This window comes from Bipolaris victoriae, assembly GCF_000527765.1.
Source record: "Bipolaris victoriae FI3 unplaced genomic scaffold scaffold_35, whole genome shotgun sequence".
NCBI classification, from domain to species: domain Eukaryota; kingdom Fungi; phylum Ascomycota; class Dothideomycetes; order Pleosporales; family Pleosporaceae; genus Bipolaris; species Bipolaris victoriae.
Window position 1 is genome coordinate 17027 of NW_014575357.1, and position 15318 is coordinate 32344.

At 49.5% G+C, this 15318-nt stretch overlaps 6 protein-coding genes across 6 annotated transcripts; 3 read left to right on the forward strand and 3 right to left on the reverse strand.

Moving 5' to 3' along the window:
- Positions 1-403: 403 nt before the first annotated feature.
- COCVIDRAFT_97187 (hypothetical protein) lies at positions 404-1051 on the forward strand (the record flags this gene model as incomplete). The annotated part of the gene is made up of 1 exon (XM_014701900.1): positions 404-1051. The coding sequence occupies one exon, from the start codon at positions 404-406 to the stop codon at positions 1049-1051; it is 648 nt and encodes a 215-aa protein (XP_014557386.1).
- Positions 1052-2669: 1618 nt separating this feature from the next.
- COCVIDRAFT_97353 (hypothetical protein) lies at positions 2670-3602 on the forward strand (the record flags this gene model as incomplete). Its single annotated transcript, XM_014701901.1, has 1 exon — positions 2670-3602. One exon carries the CDS (start codon positions 2670-2672, stop codon positions 3600-3602), a length of 933 nt encoding a protein of 310 aa, XP_014557387.1.
- A 578-nt stretch (positions 3603-4180) lies between these two features.
- Positions 4181-6584, reverse strand: COCVIDRAFT_97217 (hypothetical protein; the record flags this gene model as incomplete). The annotated part of the gene is made up of 3 exons (XM_014701902.1): positions 4181-5713; positions 5769-6152; positions 6204-6584. The coding sequence occupies 3 exons, from the start codon at positions 6582-6584 to the stop codon at positions 4181-4183; spliced, it is 2298 nt and encodes a 765-aa protein (XP_014557388.1).
- Positions 6585-7529: 945 nt separating this feature from the next.
- On the reverse strand, positions 7530-8923 carry COCVIDRAFT_15311 (hypothetical protein; the record flags this gene model as incomplete). The annotated part of the gene is made up of 2 exons (XM_014701865.1): positions 7530-7540; positions 7780-8923. 2 exons carry the CDS (start codon positions 8921-8923, stop codon positions 7530-7532), a joined length of 1155 nt encoding a protein of 384 aa, XP_014557351.1.
- A 1237-nt stretch (positions 8924-10160) lies between these two features.
- On the forward strand, positions 10161-12443 carry COCVIDRAFT_97194 (hypothetical protein; the record flags this gene model as incomplete). The annotated part of the gene is made up of 1 exon (XM_014701903.1): positions 10161-12443. The coding sequence occupies one exon, from the start codon at positions 10161-10163 to the stop codon at positions 12441-12443; it is 2283 nt and encodes a 760-aa protein (XP_014557389.1).
- A 360-nt stretch (positions 12444-12803) lies between these two features.
- Positions 12804-14505, reverse strand: COCVIDRAFT_97348 (hypothetical protein; the record flags this gene model as incomplete). The annotated part of the gene is made up of 4 exons (XM_014701904.1): positions 12804-13382; positions 13435-13943; positions 13996-14353; positions 14428-14505. The coding sequence occupies 4 exons, from the start codon at positions 14503-14505 to the stop codon at positions 12804-12806; spliced, it is 1524 nt and encodes a 507-aa protein (XP_014557390.1).
- Between the last annotated feature and the right edge of the window lie 813 nt (positions 14506-15318).

A 15318-nucleotide genomic window follows, 5' to 3' on the forward strand; every position in this document is an offset into this window, starting at 1 on the left:
GACGATCACGGCAAAATTCAAAGATCACAAAGATATTTGATTGCACCACGGTTTTCCGAGAAACAATGACAAATGAAAGAAATGTTAGACGGCATTCATCTGCCATAACTCAGGCGAGTCTATATACCTTTTCTACATCATCGGCTATCTGTTGTCATGTTAGCATCTGCTCTCGTATTCTCAGAAACAGCCACAAGTCAACTTTACCTTTTCCGCCACCGCATACACGTTAGCTGTGGGACCCCCAAAAACAGCCATGAGAAAGGTGCTCACGTCGGCGATGCGCAGTCCAGTAACGACGTACACTTTGTGCTCCGCATCGACAACACCGCCTAATTCTCGTGGTATCTTGGGCGCAGAGCAACACTGCTGTGCGCTCGAGACAGAAAGAGAGTCACGAAGCATGTTCTCGAGATGTTCATCGCTTTGGACATGTAGCTCGAGCGGACCGGCCTCCATGGTTATCGCCATAACGCTGCCGATGGCTAATATGATGGCTAAGATGCGTGATACAGCTACCCGATTCAATACTCGACCCACGTTTACCATTACGGAGTCTGCCGCCTACGACCATACGAAATTTCCCCAGCGTCCCGCTCCTAACGGCCATATTCTAATTGCGCTGTCCGATAGAGAGACATGCAAGAAATACCGGTCACAACAGCATCCCATATCTAAGCTCATACAACTGCTAATCGTGCGCCCTGTTGCTAACCATCCTTCGGCTAGCGAGTTTCCCCTAACCATCAACATTGTCAACCCAAGCTTGAGCTCATCAGCGCTAGCGCGTGATGTTACAGGCTGGGGGTTTTGGTTCTTCAGGCTGCCGGTGGCACACTCGACAGAGGTGGGCAGTAGAACACCAGTGCACGCAGGTGCTTCGGGCATGGAGACGCATGGCAAGTATCTGAACGACTGCATGATCGAGGAACCGAGTCCACTGGTGACAGATGCGGCGGGCAAGGAGGGGCAGGAGCGCATCGTGACTGAGATTCTCAAGGAGATTAAGGTCATTCAGCCCGGTGCCTCAAAAAGTTTAAGGGTTGTTTGAGCGGTAACATCCATAAACAAGGATTCATCCTCGGTGCGTATATACAGTTTTTCGTCCTATATTTAATCCAGCTAATGTTATCTGGCTACATCATTGTATCGGTATGATTTTCGTGAAGAAAACAGCATTCTCCTACTATATTACACAGTGATATAGGATGAACTGGTCATCCATAATGTAATATTTGTGGAATTGAGTTGGTCTATTTATCTGGCTAGATTCCGGTCCGCTTGAATAGTTTCGCCGATCGGTCCGTTTATCCACAACCAATCTTTGGACAGCGTGTGAGGGGAAACTGGTGTGTACACATACATTTACGGAACTCAGTCCTACTTCCAGATGCCCGCAGTGCGTGCTTGTACTCACCGTCTTTGCTTTCACCTGTGCCCTTTTGGGTTGACATGTCCCTGGTTGATCCATGGCTCTGCAGAAAGAAGGCTCGAGCATGGGGCAGCTTAGGCCCAAGGGCCACTGATGTGCTTACCCGTAATTTACCAAGGCACTAAACTTTGGGTCAGTCGCTAATAATAGCAATTCTAGCATCACAAGCATGTAAATGTACATTTGCGTACAATGATTTCAAGGCTCTCCAGCCCCCCACTCCTTTTTGTACCCCTCAGCTTGACATTTGTAGCATTGGAACATGTAAACAACATGATGCGTTGCTTTTGCTAGACAAGAATAGTAAAAGATTGAGTGTATTCTAGGAACGCCGTAGTAACCACTGCCAACGACCCTCAGATATGGCGAGCTTCCGAAAGTTACAGTCTGACTCTAGCATTTAACCATTGAAGTTTTTCGCGCAAGTCATTTCTTCACCCGTATCGACCACTGCAATGTTTACGCCCCTCCTATGTGAGATCAGCTACCTGTAGGGCTTTTTGTGCGAACTTTGGAGTGCTAGAGCATCTCATGTCAGCAACTGAATCAAACTATCATGAGGTGGTAAGCCGACGATCTCAATCACGGACTGGATTTAGGATCTGAGATTTTGACATTGTTGACTCATGGAGACATCGCCAGGTATCAGTAGTTGATTATATCTCGAGGAATCGCTGCGTAAAATGCATTTAACGATAGCCCTAATCTCTAAATTGCTGTCAATTCGCGTTTTCATACTTCATAAGAGCACTGCTTCAGTAGTGGCTACACCCTTCGATCCTATATGTGAAACCTTAATCACGTTTTTTCTCACCAGTAAGCTGGACTGATATTTTCTCTTCGCTACAGATGGTTCTCGAAGTTTACATAACTACAAAGTAAATTCACCACAGAGGCTTGATTTTTAACTACAAGGATCATGATATTCAAAGTCAAGATGTCTCCTCGCGAGCGGTAACTACCTGCAAGCGGAGAATCCCTCGCCAGGGCGCTATACCAAAGACGGCAGTATTACACGATAACCAGAATCATCAGCACATGTTTCGGGTATTCATTTCGGACGTATTACAACGCCTCACGACACACAGTCCAGTAAGTCGAATGAATGGTAAAACCTTGCTCTTCATATTTAACCTGAATGATGTGCCCGAAGAAAAACGCACAGCACATCGATCTCCAACCCTCTAGCCCTTCGTTTTATTCAAGTCGCCTCATCGACGTCACACTATCATTAAAAATGCATCACAACACGTTTACATTTATTCTCTCCGGCCTCGCTGCACTTGGTCAAGCTGCTCCCGTCAGAGATGCTGCACCACCTAATGAGGCGGCGGACATGCCTGCCAACCTATTGCGCGACTTGCATACCGCTGAAGCCTTCGCCAAGCGCGTATCCGGCCCTCAACAGGTTCTCTCTAACTGGACTGCCGCAGGCTCTGATTTATGTTCGTGGGCAGGTTTTTACTGCGACACCGTCCCCAACACCAACGAACTGGGCCTCGCTTCCATTGATTTCAACGAGTTTGGACTAACTGGCAACCTCAAATTGTCTGGCTTTCTCGACAAATTTACTGACCTCGCCCTCTTCCATGCCAACGACAACGGGTTCAGCGGCGAAGTGCCTGATCTCAGCCAACTGCAATATCTCTACGAGATCGACCTGAGCAACAACAAATTCTCTGGACCTTTCCCGCAGAGCGTACTGAGGATCAACCTCTTGGGGTTCCTCGACCTCCGCTTCAACAAGTTCAGCGGTCCCATCCCCGACAATGTCTTCACCGCCTACCCCAGTCTCGATGCCCTCTTCTTGAACAACAACAAGTTCTCTGGCCAAATTCCCAACACCATCGGCTCGTTCCCCGGCGAATACCTTGTCCTCGCCAACAACCGCCTCTCCGGCCCCATCCCCGACTCCCTGGGCTCCGCTATCCAACTCAAGGAATTCCTGGCTTCCGGGAATAAGTTGTCCGGCTCCATCCCTGACGCCATCGGTTACCTCCCCCACCTCGAACTCTTCGATGTCTCGAACAACAAGCTGACCGGCACGGTTCCTGAGGCGCTCTGCGCTAGCAAGTCGCTCCAGAGCATTGTGCTGACTGGGAACAAACTTTCTAAAGATCTGGGGCCGATCTGCCAGGCGTCCAAGGCTAAAGGAATTTTGGAAATTTAGTCCCAGCGCGAACAAGAATGAGGGATCGGATATGGAGAGCATCAGCATCAGAACCAGCAACAAAGTATCATTCAATTCTCCCACTTGAAAAAAAGCATGTCCTAGCAAATGGGCGGTTGCGCGTGTTTATCTAATCTTCCCTCGAAAATCTTCGCCTAATACCTTTATCAATCTTGGCCACCATCTCTTTTAGGAAAATAGTGTGCGCCACTATTTCCATTATACCTAATACAGTCATACTCAGTATAATAATTATTGAAGATAAAAGAACAATCAATCGTTATGCAACAAGATATTCTAGTCGGTATCAGTCGCCTTCTCCGAATTAACGGGGCTATTGCATTCAAATCTCGCTATGCTTGATCTTCGATACTTTACTATGACGTCTTATGCTATCACTTCTCGTACTCTCGTTGTTACTTCAAAAGATGCTATAGATTTCGATAGTAAGATTGGTCCAAGTCACTGGGTATAGAAGTGTACGATGCATGAGTCATGAATGAGATTTATGTATTCATTAATGATATTGCCTACCTTCTCTTACTTCGAAGGTGGTGTTGAAGAATTACGCTATGGCTTTATGGCCACATAACGCCGTCACCCATAATCTTTGCCTTGCGCATATCGGTGCGGACATCGAGGGGGTAATCCTTTGGCGCAAGTTCTCTCCTCCATTGCTTCATTCTCTTGCTGAGAGCCTCTTCTCTACCGCTCAACTCGCGTTTGGTCAGGCTGTTTGTTGAGTATCCGGCAAAGTCACCGGCGATGCAGTGGCTTTTTCCGCCCCAGGTGGTGTCTGCGACGGCCTTCCAGATAGCGGTGATGTCAACGGTCATTTGCTTAGTGTACAGGATGCGGCAGTCAGCTGGCTCGTAGACGAACTGCAGTGGGGTCTCAGTCTCGTCGCCGTCACGAATGCCGTCTCGGAAATTGATGTTGATTGACGAACCAATAGCGAGACGGTCAAAGGGAACGGAAGACCAGTACTGGTTTAGCTCGGTGTTGTTGAGCTGCGCTGCCTCGTCGGCTGAAGAGGTGGTGTTGAGAACCGCATATTGAGCAAGCGCCTGGATATAGGTCCAAGGAAGATTGTTGGTACCCTTGACTCCACCGACTGCTTGTGTGATACCCTCACGAGGGCGACCACCAAGGGATATGTACTTAACACCAGCACGTTGGCGCATAAGCTCAGAGAAAATAGTGCAAGTAGATGCGCAGTACCCGTCAGTTACGACAACAATGTCCTCAGCAGCGAAGGGCTGTTCGGTATAGTTGGATAGAGGGCCATGGCCGTGAACATAGATGCCACCTGAGTTCTGGGTGATCAATGTATCGTTTAGGTTCCAGCGGAAGAGGCTTGTATAGTTGTCACCCTTGGCATGAAACGGACCAAACTTTTCCGTCCAGCTGGTGAAGGGTTCCCCATCAAGGTTCAGATCTGTGCGATAGTTGAAGGTAGAAGAGATGACATCGCTCTGAAGGTCGTACAGTGTTTCGTTTTGTTCCGGAGTGACTGGCTCTCTTGTCACACCTTCAGAAGCTTTGGAGAACTGTTTGCCAATGAGATCCGTTGATTCGAAAGCACGAAATCGGTCAGCTGCTGCGTGATCGATGTCATTAGGGAAGAGGAGTGAATAGAGGTCGTATCCCAGCAGGATGGTACCACCACCATTTGCCTGAACGTCAATGACAAGCTTCTTCTTTCCGGCAGCCTTGGCTGCGGAGAGGAAGTTTACAGCAGTGGCTTGGAATTCTTCCTGAGCATCGATGCCCACAAATGAAGGAACGGACAGAACAGCAACATCGGAGTACTCGTCTTCCAGGTAATAACCACCAATCAAGTTGTGGCTTTCACGAATAACTGGCGGTGGGAAGCCAGGAGCAGGAATTGGTGTGGTGGATGCAGAGGCGGATGCCGAAGGGGTTGGTGTAGTAGAGTTAGAAGGAGCGGGATCCTCAGTCTCAGTAGGTTGGTTGCCGGTAAACCAAAGCTTGTAGAGGCTCTCGCCATCAGTGATACCATCGAATGGGATCAAGACCTTGGCAAAGTTTTGGTAGGTGTGGCTGGTGCCATTGGCGAAATCAAGCGTGGTGGTAGCTCCAGGGTAAATCTGTCGTGAGTCAGCTGCTAGCTCATGGAAGCTTCATGTAGATGTATCTACATACCCAGCGACCTCTCCCTGACCCAGCAAAAGTGCCCATGCCAGGTCCAGTGGGGCCAAGTGACACAGTAGCAAGTTCATAGAAGACGTTGTTGTAAAGAGCATCGCGGTCTTGGAGAGAGCCGTACTGTGCCCAGTTTTCGAGGTATTCCTTAGCATTCTGACCATTAATCTTTGTGATGGGAGATGCCTTGAAGGTTGCGTTGCCAAAAGACTCAGCTAAGACATCGTCGTAGACGTAGGCCTTTGGTAGTTCCTTGCCATCTGAAGAGGCCGAAACGAGAGGAATTGGTCGCGCAAAATTAAAAACGGTTCCTAGGATGTCGGGCACATAGACAAAATGGCCGTCGTGTGTAGTTTGGAGAAGACGATAGAGCTCGAAGCCGAACTGTGACATGGGTAAGCTCTTGAATCTCGACTTTGTGCGCCGACGACATACCTCGTATTCGTTCGCATAATTGCTCTTGACTACCTTTTCTCTTATCTTGTCAAGCCCACCCCAGATGTCGACACCGGGTTGCACCTTTTCAGCGTATTCTTTGGGGGGATCCTTGAGCCAGACAGTGTTGCTTTGCCATCGGAAATAAGGCACCACACCGTCGACAAGTGCAAGGGCAGCAGATTGGTTGAACGGGACTGAAGTAAGACAATCGTAGGCCAACTGTGCAGGGACGGTGGGCACGGCAGCTGTTTGAGTTGCGGCCGAGCTGGCTACTTGGGCACACGGGCTCGTTGCATTGTATTGACGCGCATGGAAGGGCGAGGCGAGAGCACCCGAAGCGAGAGATAGAGCCGCAATGCTCTTGGAGATGGGTGCCATTGCTGCAACTTGACGTGACCCGAAGACGAGCAATTTCGAACTTGAGGTACATGGAGGATGTAGGGCAGTGACGAGCATTTATATCCAGTCCAGGCGCTAGCTGCACTACATGGGACGGTGAGATACCGGCCGGTGCTTTGTAGAGTCGACTCCATATTCCGCGAACGATGAGGTGATGCAATGGATAGCAACGAATCGCTAAGCTTGCACCGCATTAGTGCGTCGCTCAATGGGGAAGGCGACATGTGCGGATTTTACAATGTCGGCTCAAATCTCTTGTTAGCGTGGTGAATAGAGCTGCCAAAGTAGGCAAAGATCAGGTGTGCAGGACCGGCTTGGTGGATGCGAGCGAACAGGTTCCTCGAGGAGATGGTCTTGTGGTGGACTTGATCGAGTCGCGTCTTGAGTGTTGAGTTGGTCCACTTACATGAGTGATGTGCCTCTCCGCTGGAGACTACATGTGTGTCAAGGGCGGCACACGACTTGAGCTATGGAGAATGAACAATGCAAGCTTTAGATGAAGCCTCACAAGCATTGCCGTTTTGCAGCCACTAGTCGTTCACGGTTCCTAGTGGCCATGTCAGCCTAGGCCGAAAGGGGCAGGTCCGTTTCTTATCGGGTCCACCGCCGCTCACCGGCCCGTCCTCCAACCAGAGTAGCATTTGCAATCCTCTGAAGTCACTTCTTGTTACCAGCATAGGGGCATGTCGCCGCGCTCAATCAATCAATCAAAAGACGACTGCAAGTTGCGCATGGGAGATGAGACGGCCATCTAGAACCTCGGCCCAACGAGCCCATGTCAAATAATGTCCCGAAACTGCAAGCCACAGTCGTCGTTCGGACGCGATTTGAGCCTCTTTTCCACTTATATCCTTGGGGCGTACATGTGTCCAAGTATGTGCTTACTGACAGTACAAATCAGACAAGCTCTCGCTTAAGTTACCACTACGTACTACCTGTAATGTTCAAAGCAACGCCACGCTTGAACATACCCAAGTATGTAAACACCGAGTAAGCCTACATACAACACCCACGAGTAGCTTAGGATAGGGCGATAGTCATTGGGTATCGTGAGCATGGAGAGACGCTGTCAACTGAAAAGCATGCATTACCCTCGATCGTACTGAATGACTGCACAGTTGCTACTATGTGGAAAACAAACAAGGACTAATGTAGAGGGCCATATCAAGCGTACCATCTTTGCGCTGGCCCATGCCAATCTCTCGAATGTAGCTCGAGTTGTGCGAAAAGTGCCCAGCGTCGAGCTGGCGCTTCATGAAGGCGTGGGGCTGGGCAAAGTCGGCCACCAAGTCGTTGATGATGAGGGCATCGCCGCCGGGCATCTGGTCGGCAAACCAGTACAGCTTGGTGGTGATGGTAGTATTTGGCAGCATGTCGTGAGCGAGCAAGCAGTAGCGCTGGTGCTGAGGCTGGTCCTGGTACTGTGTCTGGAGACGGGCCCACAAGGTGGCGTAGTGACAGGGCAGTGGCAGCGGCGCCACCCCGTCCAGGCTAAGGTGTGGCTCAACGGCGTCGGCAAAGGAAGCGTGCGAGTCAAAGTAACAACGGCTGTACAACTTGATGCGCGCCGAAGGATACTTTGTGGCATCAATCGAGAGCATGCGCGGTCGTACACCTTGAGTGCCTCCCTCGCTGGTGGGATGCAAGCTAAGATGGCGTCGCAGCTGAGCCCATTGAGCGCCAATGTCTACGCCGTAGCGTGGCAGTAGAGCGAAGATGTCGTCCAACAACTGGAGAAGCTTCTGCCCAAACAGGCACGCTGGAAGGCGCCAGTACAGCTTACCGTGCACCCGTCCTGAAGTTGCCAGGTCGAAGCCGACAAAAGTCGTTGAAGGTGTGCACACTTTGCATCCAGCCGTGTGGTCCGTCTTCTCCCAGTGGGCCAGCCGCGCCGTCACAGCCTCCCATATATCTGGTAGCATATCGATACGATATCCACCAAGCCCTGATCTGCTCGCATATTTACGCAGCCCGTCGATCGTCTTTTGGGCTGTCAAGAGCGAAGCAGCACGATTCGGATTTCCTTGGCGTCCAATCAAGTCAACCACGTAGCGGACCATAACTGACGACGTGCCCTTCCACCCGTAGCTCACCTCGACTGGAGTTGCGTCGTATGTTAGCGCTGATGGCCCCGCGGGACGCAGTGGCAGCGATGGTACTGGTCCTGGGCCTAGCCAGTCGCAGACATGATGTCTGAAGAAGTCCACATGGGCCGCGATATCCGCCTCGGTATATGACTCGCTCGCAGTCAAGGCGTGTGCTAGATGCTGTTCAACCAGTTCAGCCCACCGCACTCTATCACTGTTGGTACGGCTCATTGTGTTCTGCCACACTGTCGGTTAGGCGTCCAAGCACAGTACATGTGTATCCGCATTGTGCGCGGGGCATGCTGTTGTCGTTTTATACCTGACAAAACAACCACCCTGGTCGGCTCAGGCCCCCTACATTAACTGTATATGTCCTTGATCAATAATCTCCTCGGAATCCGAAGTTGATCTAGGCCTTTCGCAAGCCTATGATAACTCTGGACTGATTGTAAAGTCAGCACGCATCACTCACCACCGTATCATTCTCACTGTAGTCGCAGAATAGACGTATTTTGCTTAGTTTCCTCCAGGTATCGTTAAGGGCCATGAATGTTAGACGTCTGTCGATCAACTCAGACCGGCCCGGACTCAGCTTTTCTTCACTAGCTCTTATTCTCCGGTTCAATCCAATACTTTATACACGACTTCCTTTTCACTAGTAATATGTTTTGATTTTGGATAGTCGGAAAACGGGACTCGGCAGAAAAGAGGTATCGTGTAGTACACCAGCCGTTCATAGTCTGAATACTGGCTCGAATGCTTAGTACAATGTGCTGTGCCATTTAGGGATCAGTTACCTATCATTTGAAGAATGAGTTGATGGTGTGATGATAGGTTAGTGGCCAATGGGGGTTAGTACGTCGGGAATATGTATCCATTATCGAAGCGATGAGCAAACACCATTACGTCGCAATAGGCAGAGCAACACAAGTCTCAGTCTTCATCTGAGCCATGAGAACGGTGTTTCCCCTGAACGTCGGTGCGCGTGCTGTGATGACGTGATGTGATGCTCCCCGGACTGTGGATCGGACCGTAGTAGTAGTGGTAGTACAAGCACGTAAGTAATACTGGAGTGCGGGGCATGCATCGTCACCGGCGCAGGGAAGCCTGGTCACTGGGGCTGACATGGTCCAAGTACAGGGCGGTAGCTAACCATGTGTACTAAGTATGTACCGATGCCACTTCTACCACGCATCGCAATCATAATTTCTATCGTTCCTTTTGCTCCACCCGGCTATTTGAACAGATGCGCATGGCTTGTTTGAGTGTGGGGAACGCCTGATGACGTCAGGCGGTTGTCAAAGAAACCCTGCATGTCCAGTCGCGTGCAAATGACGGCACCTGCGCACACTGTTGTTCTACTCTACTCTACTCCACTCCACTCACAGCGAGCTGAGCACCACAAACACCATGTACCTTTCTCTCTCCTAGTCCATCTGCACCTTCCATACTCTACGGCGCCGCAAATATGGATTCGCACGTACCGCGCGAGCTACCGGCTATGCCAAAGCGCAAACCAGTCGCTCCGCTCGCAGATCCTCTACCATCTTCGACATCGGAGCGCGAGCTTACCAGCAAACTCATCCCTAATTTCTTCCTTGTCGCCACCGCTCTTGCTGCACTGACTCTCTCCTGGCCGTCGCGATGGGTCATCTCGGGAGCGCCCACCTTTGTGTATGCCATCTTGCTGGGTGAAGCCCACGGACATCGCATCCTCCCGTTCGCCCCTGTGTGGACCATCTTCGCTACCGTTAACCTGGCATACGCGGTATGCGCAACATCATGGCTCCTCTACTGGGTCTTTTTCACCTGTTGCTGGCCAACTCTTCTCATCACGTGCCTTTACCAATTCGACGCCGCTGCCGCCCTCGCACGACGCAGTCTACGCAAAACATTTTTGCGCGATCTCCACTTCATCAACGACCAGATAGCCTTCTTTGACTTGCCGGCGCTGGAGATTGATACCGAGGTCAAAGGTCTCTTTGTCATTCGCGGCGTTACGCTATCGCTCTCGACAATGACGCTTGTTGCCCATGGCGTGGAGGCTGGGATCAAACTTTCCGATGATGTCGAGCTGGGCATACAGGTGGATAAAGTGGTTGTGCCATTGTTCCGCGAAATCACGGTCGATGACGTGTATGCAAACGTCAAAGGCGGGGAATGGGAAGTCACCTTTGGCGATGTCACGTATGGCGTTCCGGAACCAGACGATGATGACTCGATGGTCGTAACCAACACGGCTATACTTCGAGCGGCAACGCAAAAGGGCGGCATCACCGGTCGCCCGACCGACATGATGCGAAACTTCACCGCCGGAAAAGTCCCAACCGAGGCTCAGGACACCGCATCTGCCTTCTCATCCGTCAAAAAGGTGGCTCCGGACGAAGAGCAAGCACACACAAAGTACAAGGAGCTGATACGCTACATCGACGAAACTAGTGCCATAACCATCGCAAAGAAACAGTTGATCCAGGCTTCAAAGGCACGTAAAGATAGCAAAGTCGACTCAGAAAATGAGGAAAGAGAAGGGAAGCAGAGCAGAAAGGCGAGGGAAGAACCAGGGGTGCGACTCGATATCGAAAATATGGACGACTTTCGTGCCGCCATTTGTGCCCAGATTCACGGCCAGCCTTCCATACCCCACCCACCCTCCAAATCGATAAGAGTATCCACACTTCGCAAGACATCTTATCCCAACGTCAAAAAGTTCCTACACCGACTGCCATTGCTATACCGATTAATGCTCAGCCCTATTTGCTACTTTCACCCGGTCAAGTTCAAGTCCGTCACAGCCGCCGGATCAGGGAAATGGTTCACGGCACTCATGAAAAAGTATTTTTTCAAGCATTACTCGTCCCAGGATGCAGAGATTCGTAGACTTGAGGCGCGGATATCTTCCTGGTGCGCGGATGCCAATTTTGCTGTTGAACTGGGCCCAATTCAGAGTGAGGCGCAGTTCCCGATCAATACGAACTACAATATTCAAGCCAAGTTCAAGATCTCTGATGTTCTTGCCTACAGAATTCTGCCAGATGCTGTCGAGCTTAAACAAGTCGTCCGATTGGGAGGCGCAAATGCAACTCTCACAATACCCACTTTCTTGTTTCCTCACCATGAGCACATCTTCCCTGAAAAAGCAAGCGACTTTGAGTTACTCGAGATAGAGTCAGCCATCAACGAAGCTGAGCCTACTCCAAAACAGGCATTAGCTCGAAAAGAGCTCAAACGACTTAAGAGGGATGAAGCGGCTATGCATGTCAGTGCACATGCACACTTACCAGCTCAGTTCCATCAAGATCTGTTGAACTTTGTTGCCGCCATTGTCAAGGCCACAAAGGTCATTGAGTCGGATAAAGATTTTGAGGAGGCCAAGGTTCTACGAGAGCTCAAGCGCGTCAGCACCAACCTGTCCGACAGCGAGGCGAGCAGTGTAGCATCCGTTAACACCAACAACACTGAGACCACACAGACGACCATCAACGGAACTGAAGATAAAAGCTTCAAGGCTTTTCTCAAAAAAGTAGATACCGGTTTCAAGGAAGCGTCGAACAAAACCATGGTAGGTATGCGTAAAGCTGGACAAACCACCGTTCATGCAATGGCCAATGATCGTTGGATTGCTCGGCTGGTCGGTAAGGTGACCAGGAAGATGGAAAAGGTACAGGGAGAATTGGGATATAGCGTCGATGTTCCCATACCCTTGGCTAAGTACCGCGTGCGTCATGAGCTTGAGCCCAAGCTTCTACCGTGAATCGTTGCTGTTCACACACATTCTTGGGACGTTTGCAATATTGTATGATACCCCCTTCTAGGTTACAAAAAATTAATTTTACCGCTTGATAGTGGTGTCCATATGATTTGTCGTCATGCGCCTAATTCAAAATGTACGCGTGATGTCCTGCTGGTTATGATTGCTGTTATTGTAGGATGTAGGAGGCGCTGCTTTTTTTTAAATCTCCAAACGAGAAGTTGCTGTTTCCAACTTCATATTTCTTTTATTAATGTAGTTCGCTTCTACCCTTTTCTACAAGATGGCTTGGTCCAGAAGGCAATGCACTTAGCAGGTTCAGCGCTGAAGCCTACTTTGAATAGTCAGTTCTAATCTAATAGCCTATTTTTTGTGTTCTTCAGCGGCCTGGTCCGCCTCGAGTGGATCGCTTAACTGATACGCCTCAATGAAGATGCTCGCGAGCAGTGCGATCGCTGCGATCGCTGCCGCTACGATCCAGATATATCTAAGTGCGTAAGTGAAGCTCTCAATCACTTGCTCTTTTACATCGCTCTTCGGCATAGCTTTGATGATCTGTACCAAGCCTATTGCATCTTTGGAATATTCCCTGGCTTTCCTAGCCAGGAGCGGCTTTGACAGCATCCTCTTCTCAATCATGTTTTGAAACACTACTCCGCCGACTGCAACACCGAGGGTCTGGCCAAGAGCTCTGGAAAACGTGAACATGTTTGTTGCGGAGGCCTGGTTTTCCGCGGTCGTAGAGGCCTGAACACCGAGAATCATGGCCGGATAGAGTACTCCGAGTCCAATACCACCAACGAGACTTATTGACGCCCATACGGCTGTTGGTGTATCGGATTTGAGCAGTACGAGGAGACTCATGCTGACCACCACAACACACCAACCTAGCCAATTCGCCCATCGGTATGCTCCCGTCTTCGATATAGCGATTCCGACAATCTGTGTCATGGTTAGCATTCTGTGTTGATATATAAACAGCCGAGAAACATACCATTGCAGTTGGGGCCAGCGTGAAGCTCCATGGAAACATGCCCACACCGGCCATGACAGGCGACATATCCTTTGCTGCCTCAAAATAAAGTGGAAGGTAAAACATTACCATTGATAGAAGGACGCCATAAACGACAGTTTGCATGTACGTGATTGATGCAGACCGGTTTTTGAAGATGGCAATAGGAATGAACGGGTTTTTGGCCACATACTCCTGGTGTAAAGCAAATATCATCAGTCCAGCAGTGCACATGGAGAGCGGTACGAGCGTACGCCATGAGTTCCAGGGGCATTCAACACCACCCCGAGTGATGGGGATAAGAAATCCCGTTGCCGATGTGAGAAAAAGACTCATTCCGACCCAATCTAACTCCTTCATCTTTGCGACAAGAGCTACATTGGCCTTATTGAATCTCAAAAATATCGCGATGGATATTCCGCCGATGCCAATAAACGGGATATTGATCCAGAAAATCCAGCGCCACAAGGCTTCTTTAGCCAAGCCTCCGCCTAGATTTCGATATGTTAATGCTATACTAGGTTCGAATGCATTGCAACTTACCAAGTAAAGGTCCTGTGACGGTGCCGAGGGACCACATAGCTCCAAGCGAGCTAAACCATTTCCCACGTTCTTTTAGAGGAATCTTGTCAACGACTATCAAGGCTGTTATGCACAGGATCCCACCTCCGCCTGCACCTTGGATGGTCCTTCCTACCAGTACAACTGTGAAATTCGTGGCAATAGCAATGACGATTGAGCCCACTAAGAAAAGAGTCATGCTAACATTAATGAGCGGTTTTCTTCCAAAGACATTTGAGAATGATCCTAATATTGGCTGAAATACAGTCGATGCGAGAAGAAACGAAGTGCCGCTCCAAAAAGCTTCCACAGCAGAGCCTGTAAGAGCTTCTGTAATAACCTTCAGCTTAGTTAGCTACTGCTACTACTAAGAAGCATTCAGAGATAGCAATGATATGGAGTGGCAAAGCTTACAGGCAATGCGACTGCTAAAGATGTAGCGTCAAGAGCAACCATTAGTACGACAATGCAAAGACTACCAAAAGCAGCCATCAAATACCGTCTGTCGCGGCCCTCATCTCTTTTGGGCTCAATTATTGAGAAAACATCTGGAGTCCCTCGGGTGGCAGATGTTTCCTCCATCTTCTTGTTAGAGCTGTAAATTTCGAGATGGTTGTGGGAGGTCCTCGGACTCTGGGGGAGGCGGGGGGCGAAGTACACTTTTACACCAAAGGCATCATGCTTATGAACGTCTACCCAAGTTCTGGCTCTGACATATATCGACGCTTTGTTGGAACGTCCAAGCGTTGATTGCCCTAAAAGTAAGCAGCTCGACCAAGGCGATCGGAACCATTCTAGCCATTCAACAAAGCTGGACGTCAAATAATTCTAAGGGATATTTGTTCGAGTCGGGATACGCTACTGTTTGTCGAATAGATGAGACAATGTCTGTTTGAAACTACTTAGCTGCAAAGTCAAGCACAGTCAGAAAACTGGCAAATCCAGTTCTTCGCTGTGAATGGATAAGTACTCGTCAATCTATCCAACGATTCTTGAATTTGAAACCTCAAAACCTGTATTTCTTTTTGTTCTCGACTATCGCATCAATAATGGGGTTGTAAAGTGTTCAGGTAGTAGTTCCTAGCCATGCTATAGTAATGGAACACCGCAATTGAGTTTTCTAAAAAGATTCACGCGTCTTCTAAGCCACGTGACAAAAGATCGCTGTAGATCTTTTGCAGCATGGTTGGCCAATAATTATCCCATGAACATCACATTGACCAGCGATTAAAAAAAGCAATTATTTTTCTCAACATTCTCACACCCGGCACTCGGTAACAAACAAGATGAGGGGGGAACGTTACA